Source organism: Misgurnus anguillicaudatus, chromosome 13 (assembly GCF_027580225.2).
Source record: "Misgurnus anguillicaudatus chromosome 13, ASM2758022v2, whole genome shotgun sequence".
In the NCBI taxonomy this organism is placed as follows: Eukaryota; Metazoa; Chordata; class Actinopteri; order Cypriniformes; family Cobitidae; genus Misgurnus; species Misgurnus anguillicaudatus.
In genome coordinates this window covers 4,810,351-4,833,753 of record NC_073349.2, presented here as the reverse complement: position 1 = coordinate 4,833,753, position 23,403 = coordinate 4,810,351, and the positions used below count along the sequence as shown (strand labels likewise).

The 23,403-nt window shown below is 38.0% G+C and overlaps 1 protein-coding gene and 1 long non-coding RNA gene across 3 annotated transcripts; one reads left to right on the top strand and one right to left on the bottom strand.

The window, feature by feature from the left end:
- On the bottom strand, positions 1 to 11,255 carry LOC129442074 (uncharacterized). 2 transcript variants are annotated; one of them, XM_055201916.2, is made up of 18 exons: positions 11,034 to 11,255; positions 9,661 to 9,736; positions 9,427 to 9,553; positions 9,095 to 9,160; positions 7,700 to 8,092; positions 6,858 to 6,959; positions 6,548 to 6,780; positions 6,259 to 6,437; positions 5,961 to 6,054; positions 5,484 to 5,610; positions 5,168 to 5,379; positions 3,528 to 3,645; positions 3,345 to 3,436; positions 3,018 to 3,135; positions 2,472 to 2,576; positions 1,276 to 1,461; positions 1,007 to 1,186; positions 1 to 880 (listed from the first exon to the last, which is right to left on the bottom strand). In XM_055201916.2, exons 2-18 carry the CDS (start codon positions 9,730 to 9,732, stop codon positions 642 to 644), a joined length of 2,643 nt encoding a protein of 880 aa, XP_055057891.2. In that variant the 5' UTR covers positions 9,733 to 9,736; positions 11,034 to 11,255; the 3' UTR covers positions 1 to 641. The 2 variants fall into 2 exon arrangements, with proteins under 2 accessions (XP_055057891.2, XP_073730977.1); XM_073874876.1 differs by lacking the exon at positions 11,034 to 11,255 and having other exon boundaries at positions 9,661 to 10,084.
- Positions 11,256 to 18,309: 7,054 nt separating this feature from the next.
- Positions 18,310 to 19,349, top strand: LOC141369377 (uncharacterized). The gene is made up of 5 exons (XR_012373045.1): positions 18,310 to 18,554; positions 18,646 to 18,687; positions 18,863 to 18,935; positions 19,053 to 19,084; positions 19,265 to 19,349. It is a non-coding gene; the product is annotated as an uncharacterized lncRNA (long non-coding RNA).
- Positions 19,350 to 23,403: the final 4,054 nt, after the last annotated feature.

The window sequence follows — 23,403 nt, the reverse complement described above, 5'->3', positions numbered from 1 at the left end:
TTGGATAGTGCAGATTAAGGGGCGGTATTATTTTAATAAGATCCCTTACTGACATCACAAGGAGAGACAAATTTCAATGACCTATTTTTTCACATGCTTGCATAGAATGGTTTACCAAAACCAGTAACCAGAAGTTGGGTTACTGGGTTGATCTTTTTCACATTTTCTAGGTTGATAGAAGCACTGGGGATGCAATTATAGCACTTAAACATGGAAAAAGTCTAGATTTTCATCATATGAAGAGTTTCGTTGCAAAACGAGATAAATCCGTTTTTAACATTTTTGTCAAAACATGTTTATTATTATGTTATTATTTTGTTTTATGGTGCTACTTAGCTGTATTTTTTAAGTTATGAAGGTTTAAATCAAAACAAACCAACTGCAGTTGAATTGATATTAATTGGAATGCACAACCACAAAAACAAGATTTCTGAACAATTAATAAAAACAGAGTTATCTCGTTTTGCAATGAAACTCTTCAAATGTCAACTTAAAATAAATAAAATTATTCAATTTAAATTCCGTTGTCTGCTGGAACAAATCTAACCACAAACTTATTTACAAAAACACAGGAACTTCTGTCAAAACTCCAGAAACCTTTTTAAGTTATCGAAGTACAAACATCCGACTTGAGTTCCAATTCAATTTACGTGGGTCCCCAATTCTTCATCATCTTCGTCCTCAGAGCTGATGTCACTTTGCCAGTCCATTTCTTCCTCTATTTCCAATTCCTCCTCTTCCAGTAGCCTAGGAGTTTTTTCAAGAATGCCTCTATATGTGCATGCCACAGTCTGCTGTTTGAGTCTGAGGTCTTGCAGTCTTCTCTTGAGTAGACAGAGGAGGCCCTTGCACCCATCCTCTGTGAATCCATTTGGATAGCCTATAAGTCCACACATACAAAAATAACAATGTAATTACATAAACACTAAACATTTAATCAGATAGCTTATTTATGTCAAGACAAATCTTAAATACCAAGTCAATTTGGAGTTTAAATTATACTTACTTCCTGTTTGTGTGCACTCTGAAACAGTGGCCATCAGTAACTGAACCTTTGCTAGAGAGTTCTTAAGGTACTGACAGTGCTGCATCATTTCTTTAACAAGGATCTCCTTTTCTTCTGTCAGTCGTGAGACAAGCATTAGCTGGTCAAAGAGCTTCTTCTTAGTAATAATGTTGACACCGTCTGAAGGAATAAAAACTATACATTAATAAACATATTTGAGAATGATACATTTGAAATAAAATACTAAAAGTTAAATGTTCATACAATACCTGTGTTCTCTTCCTGCCAAGGCCAGATCATGCTCTCTGGAGTTTTGTTGGAGAGTTTCTGCACAACCGAGTTTGTGTCCACAGGGTCACCATCAGGTTGTTGGTTGTATCTCTGGATCTCCTCCAGCAAGCGTTTCTTTTCTTGGCCAATCTTCTGGCTAATCTTCTGACGCCTTTTGTTGCGATCTGTAGTAAGAGCAAAAACAATTATTGAATTTAAGTATTTGCCAATAAAACCCCATATTTGGAATGTGACTTCTGCATTTAACCTATCCAGTGAGTACATGTGCAGACAGACAGAGACACGCGCATACATACAGACAGACAGACAGACAGACAGACAGACACACACGCGCACACACACATACAGACCGACACACGCGCACGCAGACAGACGCACACGCAGACAGACAGACGCACACGCAGACAGACGCACGCTCACGCAGACAGACATACGCGCGCACAGACAGACATACGCGCGCACAGACAGACATACGCGCGCACAGACAGACAGACAGCCGAGCGCACGCACAGACAGACAGACAGACAGACAGACAGACAGAGACAGATATACACGCGCGCACAGACAGACAGACAGACAGGCGCGCACAGACAGACAGGCGCGCGAGGACAGACAGACAGACAGGCGCGCGAGGACAGACAGACAGACAGACAGGCGCGCGAGGACAGACAGACAGACAGACAGGCGCGCGAGGACAGACAGACAGACAGGCGCGCGAGGACAGACAGACAGACAGACAGGCGCGCGAGGACAGACAGACAGACAGGCGCGCGAGGACAGACAGACAGACAGACAGGCGCGCGAGGACAGACAGACAGACAGACAGACAGACAGACAGGCGCGCGAGGACAGACAGACAGACAGACAGACAGACAGACAGACAGACAGACAGACAGACAGACAGGCGCGCGAGGACAGACAGACAGACAGACAGGCGCGCGAGGACAGACAGACAGACAGACAGACAGACAGACAGACAGACAGACAGACAGACAGACAGACAGACAGACAGGCAGGCGCGCGAGGACAGACAGACAGACAGGCAGACAGACGGACGGACGGGCGCAGACAGACAGACGGACGCGCGCAGACAGACAGACGGACGCGCGCACAGACAGACAGACGGACGCGCGCACAGACAGACAGACACGCACGCAGACAGACAAATACATACCATTTTGTCTATAAAGATAGTGTTTCTTCTGACAAATGCTAACAAAGAGTGCTTCAATTGAGATCTGCAAACCACGAGCATCAACATGAGTGGCTCCTGCATTTCCTAAATTAAAGGCAAGAAGAAAGAATATTTTTTAAAACCATTAAGTACTGTAAATTGCAAATCGAATAGTAGAAACTGACTTTGGGACAATATTGAATTTGGACAGCAATATCCATCACAACTCATACTGCTTCACCAAAAATGAGAATAAAATATCAGAATTACATGCCAAGCAGGCATGAATGCTGCAAACATGGAGCGCTGGATATTGAGCCCTACTGGCACATTGTGCTTGATGATAATTTTCCATTTGGTCTGATTTGGACTGACCATTCTGTCTTCATTGCTAAAAAGGTTTACTTTAAGTTAAAATAGTAATTGAAGACTTATGACTTGCAAATGGTGTCAATTCCACTAGAATTGAACAATAAGCTACAGCTACATGCATTACAACCAAATTACTCCAGACAGGGTTTATGTATAAAGCATCATTGTCCTTACCACTACTGGCCCACTGGTTTACATCAACAACCCACTGTTTTAGCATGTCATCAGAGCAATGCAACTGGTCCTTCATATTCTTCAGGCTCTCTGTTGCATCCAAAGTCTTTTCTATGGTCTGCAAAACAGTAACAGAAAATCCTGTCATTTCATAAAATAATCCAAAAAGTATATGCTCCTGCCTGATTTAATACAAAAACAACTACATATACACAGCTGAAGTCCTGCACCGCTACAGTGTCTACATAGGGGGTAACAGTTTAATGCATTTTAGGTGTACTTAAAGTTCAACAGTAACGGTTTCCTTTTCTAAATACATGAACACACCTTTTTGAATCTGGAAGACAAGGCAATGTGGAGGCCATTCTCTTTACGCCGATTCCACCCACTTGCATGGACAGTAAGCATATCATTTCTTACTGTACAAAACAATAGAAAATCTAAATTGTAAATGTAACTCAACATACAACATTAGCACATTATTGTAAGGGTGCAGAGAAGCTTACAAACCTGACTTGGTCATATATTTTGTGGTCAGAGCACATCTGGAAAGAAAACTATTAACTTGTTCTACTTCTTCACCAAGAGTGGTTCCCGCACCTTCCTGGTTCCTCGCATTCCACAGAATCTACAGAAAGCAGTTGACTTGTTAAACAGTGTGGACATAAAGGTGATTGATATTGATGCATATCCCAAGGTCAACCACTGTAGAGGACAGCACATAGGGCAGGGCTATTCAAATCTCACCCTAGAGCAGTGGTCACCCATACTGGTTCCGGAGGGCCGGTGTCTCTGCAGAGTTAAGCTCCAACCATAATCAAACACACCTGAAGCACCTTAATTAGGCCCTCCAGGAGCAGGATTGGCGACCACTGCCCTAGAGGGCCGAGCACTGCGTAGTTCAGCTTCAATCAAACTTACCCACCTGTGATTTTCTAGTGATCACAAAGACCTTGATTAGCTTGCTCAGGTGTGTTTGATCAGGGTTGGAGCTAAACTATGCAGTGCTCGGCCCTCCAGGGTAACATTTAAATAGCCCTGACACAGGAGCTCATGTTTAACACAAAACACACCCCTGGGGCCTGTTCTTCATACTTGAATTACTCAATTAGGATTTGATTGTTGCATAATCTTTGATTATTCAAGGCTTATACTTGAGTTGTCATCATAGCAATAAGTCTGTAAGCTTAAACCTGAATGGAAGCAGGCTTATTCATGTAAATAAAAATATAGATTGGATGTTGCGGCTTTTTACATGATATGGAAAGTCTGTTACAGCAATGTCTATAGAATTTTAAGAAGCGGAAGATGAACGATAAATATGAAGAACATTCTAAATTCAACGCATATTGCAGGATATCAATAGCTGCACCATATCAATAGCTCTTGTTCTGAAAGGGTTAAAAAACTAGGTGTGTTCTTTGGCCATTGTAACAATCGGCCAATCACAGCATTGCTGATTAATGTTTCTACCATCAATGTGTATTTCAATTTTCACGCAAGGAATTAGTGTGCAATGATATCTGATTATTAAATCTAGCTATTAGGGGTGTCAACAATAATCGATTCAGCAATGCATCGCAATGCGCGCATGCACGATTCAGCATCGATGCAGCAAAGTGCCATAATTGATTATGTCACTGTTTATTTTCTGACCTCAAGTGGACAATAAAATTGTGAAGTTTCAATTACTTCCGGGGGCATAACAACAACAATCAAGACGGGTAAATAAAAACGCACCCTTTTCCATGGAAAGTGGACATATGGGCACCTTTCGGATTAAACGAAGTTAATGGGAAACTAGACAAGACTTATGCTGTGTGTAAATTCTCATCTCGGGTATATAATTGTCATTGTCTTAAAGCTGCCAAGCTTCTGTTTTTGTTGAAAATAGTTGCACTTGCCTTGTTGTGTACAGTAGAGTTCTGATGCATCGCAATGCATCGTAGAATCGAATTGAATTGTTACCTGGTGAATCGTAATTGAATCGAATTGTGAGGGCAGTGCCAATGCACACCCCTACTAGCTATACAAATCAAATCCACATGCAAAATTAGTGAGATCATGAATGCACGTCATGCATTGTGGCACTCTACATTAATTGTTGGCTACACAATACCCTGGAATATAAAAGTAGTTAAATCCATCACCTCGCATTTTGTATTGTGGGCCTTGGCATGCATAACGGACAAGCAATGTTTCATTTTCCGAAGAGGCTGAAGATGAGTCAGGGCCTCCGACACCTTCTCCAGATATGGCACATAACGGCAGGTCACATCCATAGCCAAAAACGTAGCATCCTGGAACTGATTTTGGAGAAACATTGGATACGCAAATATTTCTCCTCTATACATGTTCAGACCTTTGGGGGGGGGAAATAAAGAGCACATTGCACACCAAAAAAGGCTTCAGTTCATCATCTTCTCTTAATACGTTTAATTGCAATTGATCAAATCAAATACCAACCTTTGAGTAAGAATCCATGCCTGCACACAGCAATTTCAACTCCTTCTTCATCCAACTTGTTGGCCTGCTTTGATGTCTCTCTTGCTACTCTCCAGTGGGATTCCCCACACATCGCTTTTCCTGCAATCTACCAAAGTAAATTGTTTTAACATGTCAGTAGTTAATTCATGGACATTAAATAGAAGGGCTACTGCCCCCTCAAACACACAAACATTATTATCTTAACAATTACAGTCAGGATTTGTCTTGAATTGCCTGATTTACCCATCTTCCATTTGTAGCTCTCTGGAGGATAACAAACCAACAGATGTTGTTTGCTATTTAGCACATAGAAGGTTAATTACAATAGTCTGAGACGATGTGTTGGACATGTGTGCAACAACCAATACTATGGATATACTGTGCCCTCCGGATTGGAATCTAGCTGTTTTTTATCCAACTTTACACTTTTGTCACTCTCACTCTTTTTAAACATACATTTTTGACAGCCCCCCGGACTTCCTCAACAAAATTGGACACCTCAGAGTCCTGGGCTAAAAACACTCCATCAAAGAATCCTGGCTCTTCACTCCTACAAGAAAATGTATTTTGTATTCATTGTAGTAAGAAGTTTACAAAACCAACAGTTAAGGTTACAAAGTCTAACATATATATTATATATTTAACAGCTACAGTATAAACAGCTTAATTTTAAATGGCAGACCTATATTACTATGATAACATTAATACATACATTAATTACTTTGGCTGTTTTTAATGAGCACACAAAACTTACTGGTTTTTTTTCTGGAACCTGTAGAGTTTTCGGTTACCATCAACTGAAACAGCCAACATGTCAGGGCTACAGGCTGGACAGACAAATGGCTCCTTTCCCAGAAGTTGGTTCTTTTCAGAGTTGCAGTACACGTATTGCAGAAAGCTCCTCTGAAAAGCATCTACATTCACTTTGCCAGTCTGAAAAAAGAAACACATGGTAGTTTAGCTTTTAACAACAACGAACTACAAAATCAACCATTTTTGTGGGGTGTGTTGCATTTGTCTTTCAGCTTCAAATTTTTACATACTCTTCCAAATTGCCTCGTTCTCTGGTCCAACATTGCTGTGAAGGCTTTCACTGACATTCCTGGAGCTGCTGTCTTCATAGCCTCAAAGGAATGGAACAGATCTCGGTGAAACAGTGTCTGTGCTTGCATTGTAGCGGGCCAGTAACCACTCCTTACTAAGTCACTGACTTCTGGGGCCCATTGCTTATTGCAATGTTTGCATGTTAGCTCCGGGATCTTAAGATTGTAACGGCCTGAGAGCAAATGAAAAAACAAATAAATAACAAGTAACGTGTCAAATAAACATTTATTTTATTTCACACAATCCTACCATTTATGCAAACCAGTATGATGGATCTACCAGCAGAGATTGCAACATCACCAGTGTCACAGGAGCATATCCTTGGAGGAAAGGATGTTGGCAGCAAACAATCTGCAAGAGAAAAGGATAATCAGGATGACATTAAAGAATGTTTGGGTTGTGAGCAAGTACTTGAAAAACATAACATAATTTAATAATGTTGTCTTTTAGGAGAAAAATGCTAATCAATTGAGGGCGCACTCACATTATCCAAAACAAACCGCGCCCGAATGTTTGCCGAATGTTTGACCCCCAAATCATAGTTCGTTTGACTAGTGTGATTGGTTTGTACTGTGCCAGTGCATGGTTTGGTTAATCGTGCCCTGGCCCACTTGCATAGGTGGGCTCTGGCACTGTTCACTTGGGCTCAGGTTTGAAATGAACAATGTCACCGCAAATCGCGCCAAACGCAATTCATAAGAACAGATTGTCAGCTGCACAACAGTCATAAACTTAATTTGCCTCGGTAAAAAAATTCTGAAGTGTGGGGTAAAGTTAAGTGAAAGTGTGAGTGGTGCAAGCAATAGATCGTCAAAGCAATATGACGGCATGATAAGAGGTCTGCATGTCATCACATCCTGATTGACTCAAACTAGAAGCCCTCAAATTAACATTACAATGGGCTTTGGTGTTGTGGGAGAGTTTACTTTCTGTTTTCTTCAAAACAACTGCATCCTACTGACAAAAGCATTCTTAAACATGGATTGATAAGTGTGACTGTGTGCAGGTGAGGGAGTGGGTACGTTCACACTCGAACATGGTTCAGGCTGGTTGGGTATAATGTGAGTGCGTCCTGAAAAACAGGCACCAACCTTGTTCACAGATGATGTATTTGTCATCATGGAGTTTCACAAACTCTGTTGGAGGGATGTACTTAAAAAAACCATACATTGTGGTTTGCCTACTGTGCAGAGTGTGGCGTTTATGTACCAGTTGATCACACTCTGCACAAAACCACTCAGACGGTAAACACTCCCCACAACGAATGATGGCTTCTTTCTTGTGACAGTGATTACATGTCATTTGGACGATGTTCTCAGCTGTCAACAAGTTGGCAAGGTTTTGTGGCCTTGCCTGTTGCCAACATTGTTGGACCCCTTTCTGCCTTTCAGACCAACTGGACAATGATGGCTGTGGAGCAGGATTTTCAACATCAATGCTCTCAGAGTCCTGCAGAATGTCCTCAAGCCTCTGCATGTTAAAATCTTCAAATAGAGAAAGAGAAAAATTTAAACATACAAGAAATCCAACTTTTCAATTCCACATCTTTTGTGGCAGTTACACTGCTTTTAATACATGGAGAGTCCAGTGATAGCAGAAAAGGCAAAAGGATAGTTAAAAATGGGCAAACAAACACATGGCCCTTAAGATTATGTGTAGGTCAAGTGTGAAACTGAACAACCACCACATGATTTTGCTGAGAAACACTGATGCTGTCTAAAGTTATCCTAGTTCTGTCATGGGGAAAGAGCGTGATGCATCAAACTATGGTAACGTCAATATTCAAGTGTTTTGGGGGAACATTTTTAGCTGATTAGTTACTAAAATAGCAAAAGTTCAGGTATAATGAAACTTATTTTGTACTTAACTTCTTGTTTTCATATAAAGCAGGGGTGGCGAACCTTGGTCCTGGACAGCCTCAGTCCTGCAGAGTTTAGCTTCAGCTCTAATCAAACACACCTGAACAGGCTAATCAAGGTCTAAAGAGTTAAAGGCTGTTTCTCAATGTCAAGTAAGGATCCTTGGAAGCCAGAATTTCGAGGATGTTACGTCATATACATCCGTCGAAGGACTGTTCCAATGTCAAGGATCCTTGGAATTGCAACCAAGGACTAAGTCCTTTGTTAGAAAAATATCCCATATACAGGAAAGGATGCATGTGTGTATCCTTTGTGCTCTTTGCACTCTCAAAACACCCACAATCCTATGCGCGCAGCACCGAAAGCAAACCTTTTTACTGACGTAATGACGTGCACTTCCTAGCCTGTTCCATTTACGTGTTCTCCAAATTCTAAAGAGGAGACGTGCCTCTGAAGAAAGTGACTTGGGAAGACCAGTCCTGCTAAGGAAGTATCCTTGACATTGAGAAACAGCCACTGAAAAGCTACAGGCAGGTGAGGTTTAATCAGGGCTGGAGCTAAACTTTGCAGGACTGTGACTCTCCAGGCCATCCCTGATATTAAGCATACCTTATGTGTTTTACCTACCAGAATATTGGTAGCTGCTAGTACATGGAGCTGTGATGGAGGAACTTGCACATGGAGACGTACTAACTGTTTAAAAGAAAAAAAAAAAACGTATTAGAGCAATTCTTTAAAAAAATCTTGGCCAGGTGTACAAAAGTAAACACTGAAACCTTTAACAAACATGGAAGCTATTAAACCTAAATGTATTTGGCATTATAATGTAATTTATACGATGAATGTACAAGTACAGAATATTGACAATTAATACAATTATCAAACCTGCACCTACTCCAAATCACACATCATCACTCACGGTTAAAATATTTGACAAATTTTACAAGATGGACATTAACCAGTAGATGACTCTTTTTTCCTCCGTTTGTTGGTGGTCACGCGTTGTCCATGACAGTCCCTCTTCCACCAGGTCACTTTAGGTCTTGTGACTTCATGCTTCGGAGTATGTGACTCGCGGTTACATTTCTTTATGGACATAGCATGTAATAAAATGTAGATAGGTGAAAAATAGCCATTAGCTAACCGGAGTTCATTAATTACACATATGTGTATATAGCAATAATGAAACTTGCCTGTATCTCTTCAACAAATACATCCCCAAGCATAAGAACAGCTTCGAGTTTGTTTTTGTTAACACTTGCCATTGTACTGAAACACAAAAATAAATGTGTCAGTTAGATCTGAGATCTGCCTTCAACTCAAACTTTCTGACTAATAAAATTGAATGGAAAGACTGGAAAACATTAAAGATATGAGGGTAAAGGGTGACAACATTTTTCTATTTTCTGGTAGAATATAGTGACGTCTGACTATTTGCAATAAAGGTGATAAGAGAATTGATATTTTCATAACAACCTCTTGTTGTAAAAATAATTATATTTATTTATGTATTAAGGCTAAGATTACGTCACCTGATCCAGTGGTTCTCATCTCAATTACAGTCCTCAGTCCTACCCTCCCAGAATGTTTTAGATGTCTCCTTAAATAAAACAGTTGATTTCACTCATCAGGCTCCTTAATTAACACATTAACAAGCTGATGAACTGAATCAAGTGTTTTTATATATGGAGACATCTAAAATGTTCTGGGAGGGAGGCCAGGGACTGGTATTGGGAACCACTGAAATCGATTAGCTATCATCATCAATTTCAGATGTATGTTTTTTTTTTATTGGTTACTGCAAAATATAAAGCTTTTTATCTGGTGAAGACAAAGACTTTAGAATAAATTGTGCTTAATTAACAAATGCTTGTGTATTTATGATGACATTAGAAACAAAACATCCCGGGAATCTGCTTCGTGCATCTGCAAGCAACTAGTACTGCCTGCCTGCATTATACCAACGTGCCTGTGTTAGCGACAGATCTCAGATCGGCTTATATAGTGAATGTAGTTGGCCGTATGATCCCAAATACCGACCTGGTGTCAGCACCCATCGATACACCGATTACTGGGACACCACAGCGGCCCGTAAATAGCATTTAACATTAGTTTTTTTCTGCAGACGCGATATATTTTAGTAAAACACAATGTCGTGCACAAAATTTTTAATTAATCTGGGTTAGGAGTCCACGTGCCGTGCTTAGACTACATTATAAACCCTTGGGGGTCCAACCACTTTACCGAAAAACGATAGCTAAAAAACTATATCAGTCGGTGCTGTCAACAGCCATGTCTAAAACCTAAAGACCTAAGTCACAGTATGATTAAAGGCTGTTTTTGTTTTATTTTTTTTTTTTTACCAATTGCAAGAGGTTTATATACAGCATTAGCAACCAGCTGTGCTAATCGAGCAACCCACTGTTCCAGTAACAACTCCTTTAAAAGCATACGCTGCCGTTTAAAAAAAACGACAACATTCGCGTGATGCAGGAGCGATTAAATAAATAAAATGCTAACGTTAACAAAGTGATCTAGTAACAAAAATAGCATTATTGTTACCCACCTGTTTAAAGATGGACGCGCATCAGGTGAAATCCTCTATTAGTGAACTGAGCTCTGCTGGTGACGTCAATTCCGTTAAAGATGATGCGTGGTATTTAGACGCATTTGCGCTCTATCAAAGTGAATGGAAAGGATTGGCGTATCATATGCACGCAAAAATGGGATTTGGCGTATACATTACACGCAATTTGAAAGTGTAAAGTCGTGTTATTTATACGCATATTGATGAGAACGGGTTGTGTGCTAAATAGTGATACTAGCTACATTTATAATATTTACCTCAGTTAAAAAATACTGCTGGTAACGTTAAAGCACTGACGGGCTTCGTCAACCGTCATTATAAAAGCTCTGTTAAATACATTTTGTTCCGGGTTTTAATGAATTACGTTACAGTCCTGCTTTATTTCTTTGTCATTTTAAATTAAATTGCCAAGCACAATAAGACAGCTGTGTTGTAAGGAGACGAAATTCGAGACAGGTGTGTTATTTCAATGAAGCGCGTGGTCAAAGGAACCGGGTGGAAGACGGTTGAAGGGAAATTATATGTAAATGTTTGTCGCAGTTTTACACATATTCCGTGAGTATTTTTCGCTTGTTCACGAGTGTTTTATGAGGGTTGGAGCTTAACCTTGAAGGAAAGTGGAAACTGCTGGCCACAGTTAAGAACTTTCTGCTGGTCTGTATTATAAATGCACGATTGCAGTGCAGCGTTCGTATCCGCAATAAGTCTATACATGCATGTTTTCTGTGATGCACACAATTAATTAATGTGATGGTAGCTGTTAAGACACTTACATTTAACATTCAAATGTTTTAAAAATCAAACCTGTTCAGGTTTTTATGTGTATTTGGTTTGTGAAGTGTAATTTATATGCTTTTTTTCCTCTCCCTCACAGATAACCATGGTTAATAAATGGTCAGACACGTCACTGGCTTTAAAATATAAACCCCATTGATGCAAAAAGGTAAGGTGCTTAAAAGGACCTCGTAAACCTGACTGTCACTAATGTTCATCAAAGAGCAAAATAAAAGAAATCTGTGTTTTGTAGCTTTAATGCTAATTCTTACTGTATGTATTTCATTTAGAATTTAGCACTAAAGACTGTAAAGTGTTTGAGGATTTAATTTAAATTCTGTATATTTCACACTATTTTTTTATTGAACATTGTGTTTTGAAAAATACATCACTAGTCAATTGCAACCTCAAGTTAATGTAGACTTTAAGGAACTTGTTTGTCTGAAAGTGGATATATAAAGATTTTGTGTTTTAAGATGCTGCATGGAATGACAATGTGGTTTGGAACAGACTTGGTGAAGAACATGGAAACATCTCTTAATAAAATGGCCCCAAACATCATCAGGAGTGCAAAAGAAGGAAGTAAAAACATCTCTACGCCAATCTCATTGGACAGGAAACCACAGAAGGTGCTTGTTCTTTGTCCAGTGTAAAGTAGCCTTATTTGCATTGTCAATGTAAAGGTTCTAGCACCTATAAATTGTATAAGTGAAAATATGAAAATAATGTTTGTATAAACTTTTTCCTTGCCATTGAAGAGTAAACTTGTTAATTAAGAGACGCTGGCTGAGAAAGAGTTAAAGTTTACCCACAAATTAAAATTGTCGTCACTTTCTTCAGCAGAACACAACAGAAGATATTTTGAAAAGGTATGGTAATCGAACAACAATGGTGCCCATTGACCTGCATTGGTTTTGTGTCCATTAAATTGAGTTGTTCGGTTACAGACCTTCTTCAAAATCTTTTTTGTGTTAGTGTTCTGCTGAAGAAAGAAAGCTGTGAACGTTTGAAATAACGAGTGAGTGAATGAGTTTTCTTTTTTGAGTAAAATGTCCCTGTAATTGATATCTGTACCTAATGTACAATAATTTGTATCTTTGTAGGTCTGGTGAGGAATGCTGCACTTATGTTATTGCAAGCATTATTTCAAGAAAATCCCAGCTTCCTTGACTGTGTAAATAGTGTAAGTCTTCTGTAATTTAGTTAGCATTTGAGGCACTTTATTTAAAGTAACATTCAATGCAAATATAAAAATATTACTCTGTTTACCCTCAAATAGCATACAGCTCCACATCAATTATTATGAGTCTTGTTGGTTCGTGAGTGTCGCTTGCCTAGTTGTCATAATTTATTTGTGTTATTATGGGATAATTTTAAGTCTATTTGATGGCTCCTGTTAATTGGTAAAAAGCACTTAAAAGGTGAAATGTTTGTTTTACAGGAACCCAAAGGTCCCACACCAACCATAGTGTTCAACGGCTCTCCTGATCTTCTCAAATCTGAAAGTTTCAACTTTATAATGGACAATGTGAACTTAATATGTGGAAGACATTGACATGACATCACAGGCTGTGGAATGACTCTGTCACAGGTCGGAGAAGCGGACCAGAGAAGCGGACCGCCCCTGTCTCGAGGAGGTCCCAAAGCACCCCAATGAACAGACAAACCAGAGATAAGTAAAATATAGAAATAGAAACTTTATTTAAATTATTTAAAACTAAAGTGGGGAATGGGAAAGGGAATCTAAAAATCTCGCTTCTCGTCCTCAGGGGGAGTATTACGGGGCCAGGGACGTTGGAGGGGTTTCCGTGTGACTCCAGCTGGAACACCGCTACAGAGCGTATCTGGGTGGGTTGGGCACACACCGTCGCGGCGGCCCCTGATGGCATCCACAAAGGTCCAAGACCCTCCTAAGGTGAGTACGGACGACAAGGACACAGCACAACACTTCAAGAAAACTTTGTGTATTTCCGTTTCAAGAGGTTCTTACTTGACTGTTGAACAGTGTTTCTTCTCTCTCCACAGCTCCTAGCCGTAGCAGAACTACGTATTTCAGCACCCGAAGGACTAACAACCCAGCCGGCATCTGCAGCATATATCCAACGCGATCAAACTTCACTCTGACAAGTAACTTCCTATACACAACCACGCCGTCCTTTCGCCCGGACCAGCCCCGCACTCTTTCCGCCCGGTACCTAGCGGTCGCCGGATCAGCAGAGCCTGCGGACTCTTCGGAGGCTGGTCTTCGTTGTGCTGCCCAAGGCGGAAGTTGACTCGCCCGAAAATCGACCCTTCCGGTAACTTCTACCTTCTCTCTTTATATCCTCCTCCATGGCGTGGCTCGCCCAACCATCGCTCGCCACGTCACTCACACAGCTGTGCCTTGTTTCAGCAAGTGCGGGGATTCCCGGGGAACCCGGAAGTGCCGGTGTCTGTACAAACCGGTCCGGGCGGAACCTCTTCACTCTCCTTTTGGTTCCGCCCCGCATAGTCACTCCGTGACAACTGTTTGCGTTTTTTTTTCTCCTCAATGTTCAATACCCTTTTGCCATTAAGCACACAGTGACTTTAATTTATAAAATATATGCTTAAGTTTTAATACCTGTACAAAACAAATGTACAATCAACTTGTGTAAATTGTCATTCTATTTAATAGATTGTTCATGAATTGTCTTTAAATGCATTGTGATTTCGGTAACACTTTGCAATAAAGTTCATTAGTTAACATTAGTTGATGTATTAACTAACTTGAACAAACCATAAGCAATACATTTGTTACAGTATTTATTCATCTTTGTTAATGTTAGTTAATAAAAATTTAAGCTTTAATTGCTTGTTCATGTTAGTTCAGAGTGCATTAACTAATGTTAACAAGATTTTAATAAAGTAATTGTTGAAATTAACATTAACAAAGATTAATAAAGGCTGTATAAGTGCAGTTCATTATTAGTTCATGTTAACTAATGTAGCTAACTAATGTTGGCTAATGAACCTTGTTGTAAAGTGTTACCGTGATTTCTTTTCATCATTTCAGACACATGTAAAAGTTACTAAAAATTAGTACTGCATATACTGTACAGTATCTATGCGTAAGGGAAATAACTTGAACAAAATTTTTAATGTATAGTGTAATTAAGAGTTTAGCTGTTTAATACAGAGATGCAATTTATTTATATATATTATTTATATATAAACGTATGGATGTTTATTAAAAAGTGAAAATGCTTAATGGAAATAATTAAATAACTAAATGGTTGAATGTAATGAGACATTTTAAATGTAAACTAAAGTTTTGCTGTCTAATACAGAATAAAGAGATGTGATTTTAAGTAATTTTTATAGATTTATATTTCTGTATAATACAATTAATAAATAGTAAACTTTTATAATTTTCTAGATCGGTTATAATTTCTTATCAATAATAAATTACTCATAATAATAAAGAACCTTTAATGGTTCTAAATAGAACCATCTAGCTTTGATTCAAAGAACCATTTGGGGTTCTTTTTAATGAACCCATTAAAGTGGTTCTATATTGAACCATTTGGGGGTTCCATATATGAAGCGGGTGATAGAACCATTTCTGGTTCGATATAGAACCATTTTTTTTAAGAGTGTAAAATGCATTAAACAAAGATGTGAAACTCACTGAGTGGTCAGGGGTGTTCACTGATGTGCTCACACAAAAAATCGCTGCAAAAGACGCTTTCCAACACATTTTATCGTAGTTTTTGTCCAACTCCATTGACTTGTATTAGATGTGCTGTGAGGTACGGTATTACTCCGCGTGGGGAACCTTGTTTGTATTCTTACAATTGGCGAAGGTGGATTGTCTATTATTCAAGCTCTCAATGGAAGAATATACGGGTGTGAGGCGTTTGGAAAAATAGGTCCACAAGTTTACAACGAATGCTAAAACAGCTGTTGGAAAACATCTTTTGCAGCGATTTTTGTGTGAGCATATCAGTGAACACCCCTGACCACTCGCTGAGTTTCACGTCTTTGTTTAATGCATTTTAGGAAGGACTGATCCAGTGCACCTATACACCCATTGTAGAGGTGGAAGGTGAAACAACAAATACCCGAAAATTCACACACATGCAAACACACACATGTACCCAAACACACACACACACATTCTTGTTTCCATGTTTTGTGGGGACATTCCATAGACGTTATGCATTTTATACTGTACAAACTCTATTCGATTCCCTTCCCCTAACCCAAACCATCACAGAAAACTGTCTTGTACCTTAGATTTTCAATAAACATCATTCTGTTTGTTTCCACATGGGGACCTCAAAATGTCCCCAAGAGGTCACAAATTTACTGGTATCCTTTCTTTGTGAGGACGTGATTATTACCAGGTACACGCACACACGCATGCACGGTAACACTTTATTTTACGACCCGCAAAGTACCTCGTAATTAAACCGAATTTACAGGGTACGTATTTGTAACAACAGGGTACCTCTACAGTACGTACTTGTAGGTATAAGGGAACAATATTTTAAGTTTGGGGTAATAAGGGGGTAAGAATATGAAGAATTATAAATTATTTATACTCTAAGTACTCTAAGTATTTTATAACTACAGGGTACCTATTGTAATATTACGTGGTATGTATGACTTAGTCAAGTCTATGGGGAAATTATGTTTTTTTTATGATTTTATTGTGAATTTTTCATATTGACTACTGAATGTTGTATACAGTCGATGTCTATGAGCCACATCGGCAAATAAATATAACAGTACATCACTTTTATTTTAGTAGCCTATATTACTTGCTTTTAATAACAAAAGTCCAGCTGATTTAATGTGGTAATCTTTTTTTTAAGGCAAGTACCCTAAAAATAGCAACTTATTCCCTATTTAGCAGGAAACTCTAACATTTGCGGACATATTTGAAGTGGTGCTTTGCAATTTTAACTCTGAAACTCTTTTATGACACAATAATGCCCACAAAGCAGCACGCTATTTGTTTTTTTTAATAGGTGTTATAGGTCTACGAATGGGTAGAATAAAACTTTGCAACATGTGTAAACACAAGTATTTTAGCCAAATAATTTATGCAATGGCAAACCAGAATGAAACAACAGCAGATGGTATCCAGCTCGCGCTAAAGCAAGGAGGCAGGAGGTTTGCTGGAATGCGATCCTGAGGTGAAATTTCTTTAAGAGGTTTTAAAAACTTTCTACACTGTGGAGTACGGCTGCGAGTGATGGGAGCAGGATCCGCATGCTGGATAAGGTGACTGGTTTTGTTAATACATGATTAACGCATTTCAAACAATGTTTTTTCAAGAAAGTTGCCAGCTAACGGTAGCAGCAGGTTAGCTAGCCCATAAGTTAGCCTAAAGTTAACTGGCTCAGAAAACTCAGTTTTTTTGTCAAGGCACAGTAAAGAAACATTTACTGAAGGCTTTCATTTATGTTTTTTAGATGTAATGCAGAACAGCATTTGTGAGACGACATCAACTCAACATCCGAGTGGACAAGAACACCAACAGAGGAAGCCAAGCCGCAAAAACAATGAAAAATTGTCATGACTTTTTATTTGAAATAAAAGTTGTTTGTTGATAAAAATTAAGTATTGGCTTAATTATAGTGTTTTAAAGATGTTTTGAAATAAGTTGTTTTAAAATAAAAACAACAATATTCTGTATGTTTATGGTATTTACCCTATAACATTTATAACAAGAGGTGAACAAAGCACCACTTTAGTTTACAGCCCGCAAATATGAGAGTTACCTGGTAAATACATAGAACAAGCGGGGAATAAGCACCACTTTAATTTACAGCCCGCAAATATAAGAGTTACCTGGTAACTTCTGTATACATACAGATCAAAGAGGTAGAAGTTGCTATTATTTTTATTGTGCTGTTATATTTTATTTGCCGACGTGGCTTGTAAACATCAACTGTAGGCTATACAAAACACTTCATCAGGTAAGTAGCAAATATGAAAAAAAATATAACAAAAAAATCAAGACCATATTACCCATAGACATAAGTCATACTTAAGCAATATCGCTCGAGTAGGAGTGTGATATAGCTCTATATCATCACGGCTGTGCGGCCTTGTGCCGGAGGCAATCACAGCCGTGATGATATAGAGCTATATCACACGACTCCGAGAGCAATATTGCTTTTATACAACAGTTCGACGGCATACGTTTGAAAAACGAAAACTAGAAAACAACAACAGAGTTATTTTAAAAGCCTCTTTGTTTGAGAACTACTTCTTCCGCCACGGATTTGAGGGCTGCCAGAATGACAGGTAACACTTTCGGCTGCTTTGAATCGCATATTAACTCAATGGATGGATTTGCCGTTTTTAAATATTACAATTTCTTGGTCACAAAGTGTAGTTTTAAGATTAGTTCAGTCGAGAATATATATGTATTATATTTAAATCTACAATCGATTAGTAAAGATAGCGCCTGTTTGAACGTTTGCTTAGTGAGATTCGGTACGTACACTCTTAAGAAAAATGGTTCTTCAAAGGTTCTGAAACGATGGTAAAGGTTCTATATAGAACCATAGCTTACTGAAGAACCCTTTTTTCCTGAAATGGTTCTTTGTCTTGCAAAAGGTTCTTTATTTCCCTCCTTTTTTATTTTAAATTGAGTCAGTTATTTTCAAGCTGCCTCCTGATTATTTTCACCTGTAAAAGCCCTGAATCATCAGTCCTGCTGAACCGCCTGCAGATTAACATCACAAGCAGGTAAGAGAGTAAAATAATCATCATTTACTGTTAAAAACATCTAGAAAATTGAATTTTTGTATGTTATTATTGTAATTTATTTATTTTATAGCAGGTAAACTTTATACTGTAAGCTTCATTCCCTTTATAACAGGTAAGCTTCGTATTGTTTTAAATGATATATTTAGAGGACTCTGCTTTAAGACTTAGGATAATGATTTGTTAAAGTGTTAAAAAGCTAATACATGTATTGTACATTAAGTTTATTAAACTAATTATCAGAAGAATGTGGTACAACATGTGTTTAGTTTTTTTTATTGATATTTCAGAGTTTTCGTATGTGAGGTAATCTTGCTGGGAGTGAAGGCAGTGCGATATGAGAGACACTTCCTGTTTTTAAAGGTGATGTATGCGTGTTTCTTTCAATGCTGACATTAAAATAATAGTTAGTTACTGTTTAAACATTATGTAAATTGAAGTTTTGTGTGTTTTTATTGTACTTTATATTGTTTATAACAGGTAAACTTTAAGCTTCATTCCCTTTAAAGCAGGTAAGCTTCATACTGTTTTAAATGATATATATAGGGGACTCTGCTTTAACAATGATTTAGGATAATAATTTGTTAAAGTGTTAAAAAGCATATACCTGTATATTGTACATTAAGTTTATTAAACTTAATTATGAAAATAATGTGGTACAACATGTGTTTAGTTTTTTATTGATATTTCAGAGTTTTCGTTTGGTAATCTTTCTTATGCTGGGAATGAAGGAAGTGCGTATGATCACTTAATATGAGAGACACGTTTTTAAAGGTGATGTATGCATGTTTTTTTCAATTCTGGCATTAAAAAAATAGTTATTTACCATTTAAACATTTTGGAGATTGTGTGTGTGATCTTGTGGCACATTTACATGTAATAGCAGAATTACTTATTATTTTTGTCTATCTGTTGTAGGTGGATCATATGTGAAGCTCTGCAGGTCGGCCATTGACTTGATAACAGTGGTTTATGTTTATTCAATTTATGAATAAATCTCTCGCCAACCATTCACCTATTTACTGACAAAACAGGTAGCTTGAGCAGAATCATATTAAAACTTCTGTCAAATCATGTTTTACATACAGTATGTAAGAAACTCCATGCTAATATTAAGTTGTTTTATCTTTATGTCTTATCCTTTCTCCCATCTCCAACAGATCCAAATCTTGTATGATGATGACTACTGCAAGGTGATGGGAATCTGTGGTAATCATAACCTGTGTCTCAAGATCAACATGACAATAGCAGACCATCTCTTATCTTACTCTTATCTGACTAAATGTTCAACTTCATTGCCACAAAACAAAGAACATTGGATGGAGTATGTACTGTACAATGATCCAGCAAACAAAATAATATGGACTTTTTTTGGCAAGATTCTACAAACATTGACACAATCCTATTGACGTTTATATTTACATTAATCTGTATTATGCCATTTATCTGTTTGTGCTAAAGTGCTAACATCTGAATGTAATGTCATAATATGTTAATATTCAGTATTTATTATCATTTGCATGTTTTGATGTCGCATATGTCATGATTTTATTGATTTCATGTTATTGTTGTCTATTTAGAATGATTGTCTATGCCAAATTGTATTGTTCATTTATTTAATTTTGAAGCTATCATTTAACATCCATATCTTATTTGAGTAATGATTTGTTATATTTGCATAAAAATTCATTTATTTTGATTCTGATTTATTTTAATGCACATATTTATTATTGTATGATATCTCATGTAATGAAAAAGTGAAAATAAAAGTATTTTTCAGATGTCTTGCAGTTCTGTTTACTGTTAAACTGTGTAAAGTGCTATAAATAAAAAAACTAAACAAAAATATAAACAAAAATAATCCTCCTGACTGCTGATAAATAAAAGGGTTCTTTATAGCACCACTGAGGTTCTATGTAGCACTTTTCAAGGCAAGGTTCTATATAGAACCATCTAAAAAAGGGTTCTAAATAGTACCAAAAAGGGTGCTGCTATTGTTACGAGCTGAAGAACCCTTATTTGGTACTATATAGAACCATTTTTCTTAAGAGTGTATGAGAACCAAAGCATGAGCGGACGTCAGTGTTCACTCGCCCCGCTGACCACCGCCCTCTCTGGGCTACATCTCTGACAGAGATACCCTGGCTCTCATGTTGGCCTTGTTTTTTTTTTGAGGTTCAAAATGAGATCAAATCAGCAGTATTTGGTGTGATGATAAAACTATTACTTGTTTTCTTATTCATATTTAGTGTCTTTTGTGTTGTTGTTGTTTTGGCGCGAGGTAAAAGTTAATAAAACTATACTTCTATAATGTTACTATTGGTTTACCATTTAATCTTATCGCGATACGAGCACTCGGTTATTATTAGACTTTGTTCTTGTCAGTACTATATAAAACTGTTTTTTATAAGTGTCAGAGAGATGTTTTTGCATGCTGCTTATAAATATACCAGTGGCGATATCTCATAACATGTTTTAATAGTCACGTCGCGATTAAATAAATGATCAATGTGGACATTTAAAAGCTGCGGTGCTTACCTGCAGTTCCAGTGTGTTTTCGTGTTCTGATAAGAGATATAGCTCCAGAAAAAAAACTAGTGTTTACATTCCTCTTTCCAAGTGTCCACACGATGTGACAAGACATTACTCCCATTAAGTTTAACGTAACATCCAAGAGCGCTGATCTTTGACGGAATAATAACTTGGGATTCACATACTGATTTACGAGCTAGTGAACTAATGAGACACAGTTTGTGTGTGTCCTTGTGTGCGTGCAGTTTTTCAATTCAGAGATGAGCCTGTTTAGGACCTCCATTCACTAGGTGGCGGAATGATACGAAAGGTGACGCGGTTACTGTGCCGTTATCAGTACAATATCGCATAGCTCTTAGCCAATCAGATTCGAGAACCAGAAAGAACTGTTGTATAAATACCACGTAATATTACAATAGGTACCCTGTAGTTATGAAATACTTAGAGAATAAATCATTTATTATTTTCCATATATTCTTACCCCCTTATTGCCCCAAACTTAAAATATTGTTCCCTTATACCTACAAGTACGTACTGTGGAGGTACTCTGTTGTTACAAATAGGTACGCTGTAAATTCGGTTTAATTACACGGTACTTTGCGGGTCGTAAAATAAAGTGTTACCCTATATTTATATTTGCTTGCCTGTAAAAATTAAAAATGTTCCAGCTAAATAAATGGTTTCCTGTTACAGTTACTCACAGTTCACAGATTCACAGTTTCCCATCTTCACAGGTTGATGTTTAATATTTGGTGATGTCATCAGCAGAACAGACCTGGTGTCGTTTTTGGTGTTACTGAAGAGCATCAGTCCTTCACTTTCATCCTGGCACTTGAGGCCGGATGTGTCTGCATTTACTGTATCATGATCAGATGTGAACAAACATGAATAAAAATGAAATTCAGACTTCCTTTAATTCACAAATGATTCAGTGCAATGTGATTCATTGTGTCAACTGAGTTTGGAACTTCAGTTTACTGTATCCCTGTCTTATTCCCTTTCTCTATCGGTCCAAAATACTGCATTAAGTTTAACTTGACAGGTCCAGATCTGTGCTATATAGTAGCAGCAACATGTTTCTACTAAAAAAAGTGTTTTTGCGCTGAAAGGTATTACAATGACTGCATTGCACTGTGCTGTTGCTTTCACTGGATTGCGAGTGGTTAACAAACAAGACACAGAAGTCTTTTAATTGCAATTTACTGCTTTAAACTGGTTCACTAGTGTTTGTGTGTTTTTTGTTGTTGTTGCTTTAAGCCCTCTCTCAACCCCATCTGTCTGTCAAATCCACTTGTACTTTAGTCTTTGAGTATCTGTATGGGAAATCATTCATAGCAGCACCATAACTCAACAAATCCCACTGCACTCATCAAAGACAGATACGAATCAAATGAACGAAACATTTCCTGTGTGTGGATGCTGTGCTCATGAATGCGTATCACAGGTTAACATGTGCGTTTCATAGAATATGAGATAAAGAGTAAAGGCTGTGTAGGAGTTTGCGATGAGCTTTCCCACAGCCAGAGAGAGAGAGAGATAGATAGAGAGAGAGTGAGAGAGAGAGAGAGAGAGAGAGAGAGAGAGTGTGTGTGTAATAATTGTTGTGAGGTGGTCTCAAAGACAGCTGTGGTTTCCGGCTGAGTGCAGGTGTGTAAGAGCATCTACATTTCCACCCCACCCTACTTCTGTCTTTCATCACATCTGCACTCGTTCACCTGACCACAAGATAGACAGATTACCCTCCATATACACATATACCAGTATGTGTGCGTGTTTGTCTATCTGTGTAAGTGTGCGCGTATGTGTGTGTGTGGATGTTTTTAGCAGTCAGCACACACATGCTCACAAATTAAGAAACTTTTTTTGTTTTTTTGTGAATAGCAGATGATTTAAATCGTAAAATGTTACAAAAATATACAGCCATTTTTTTGAAGATGCTGTGAGTGCACGTTTGTGTGTGTGTGTGTGCGTGTGCGCGCATGTCTGTGTGTGTGGTTTACATACACAGGTGTGCTGCAGTGCTCTCTGCTGTTTGCAGACAACATGAAAGTGTATACAATCTCTTTGACAAACAGCCAGAAAGTGTGCAATTCATAGTTGACATGTACACATTTAAGACGCACTTACTGTTTCTTATTTTCCTGTGTTGCATTAAAACATTTTTACTCTGGAAACCTTTCAGCTTTAAAATTAATTCTTTATAATATTGAAATAATTTTTTTTAAATCTACATGGAGTCAAATACCATACAACTAAATTATACTCATTGCACAGTTTTTAATCAGATTCACTGCAGATA

Excerpts from the sequence above, each read along its gene's own strand:
- LOC129442074 (XM_055201916.2), bottom strand. The coding sequence starts at position 9,732 with ATGGCAAGTGTTAACAAAAACAAACTCGAAGCTGTTCTTATGCTTGGG. Across the intron at positions 8,093-9,094 it reads TAGCAGCTACCAATATTCTG|ATTTTAACATGCAGAGGCTT; the intron begins GTAGGTAAAACA and ends CTCTATTTGAAG. Across the intron at positions 5,611-5,960 it reads TCCGGGGGGCTGTCAAAAAT|ATTGCAGGAAAAGCGATGTG; the intron begins GTATGTTTAAAA and ends TTACTTTGGTAG.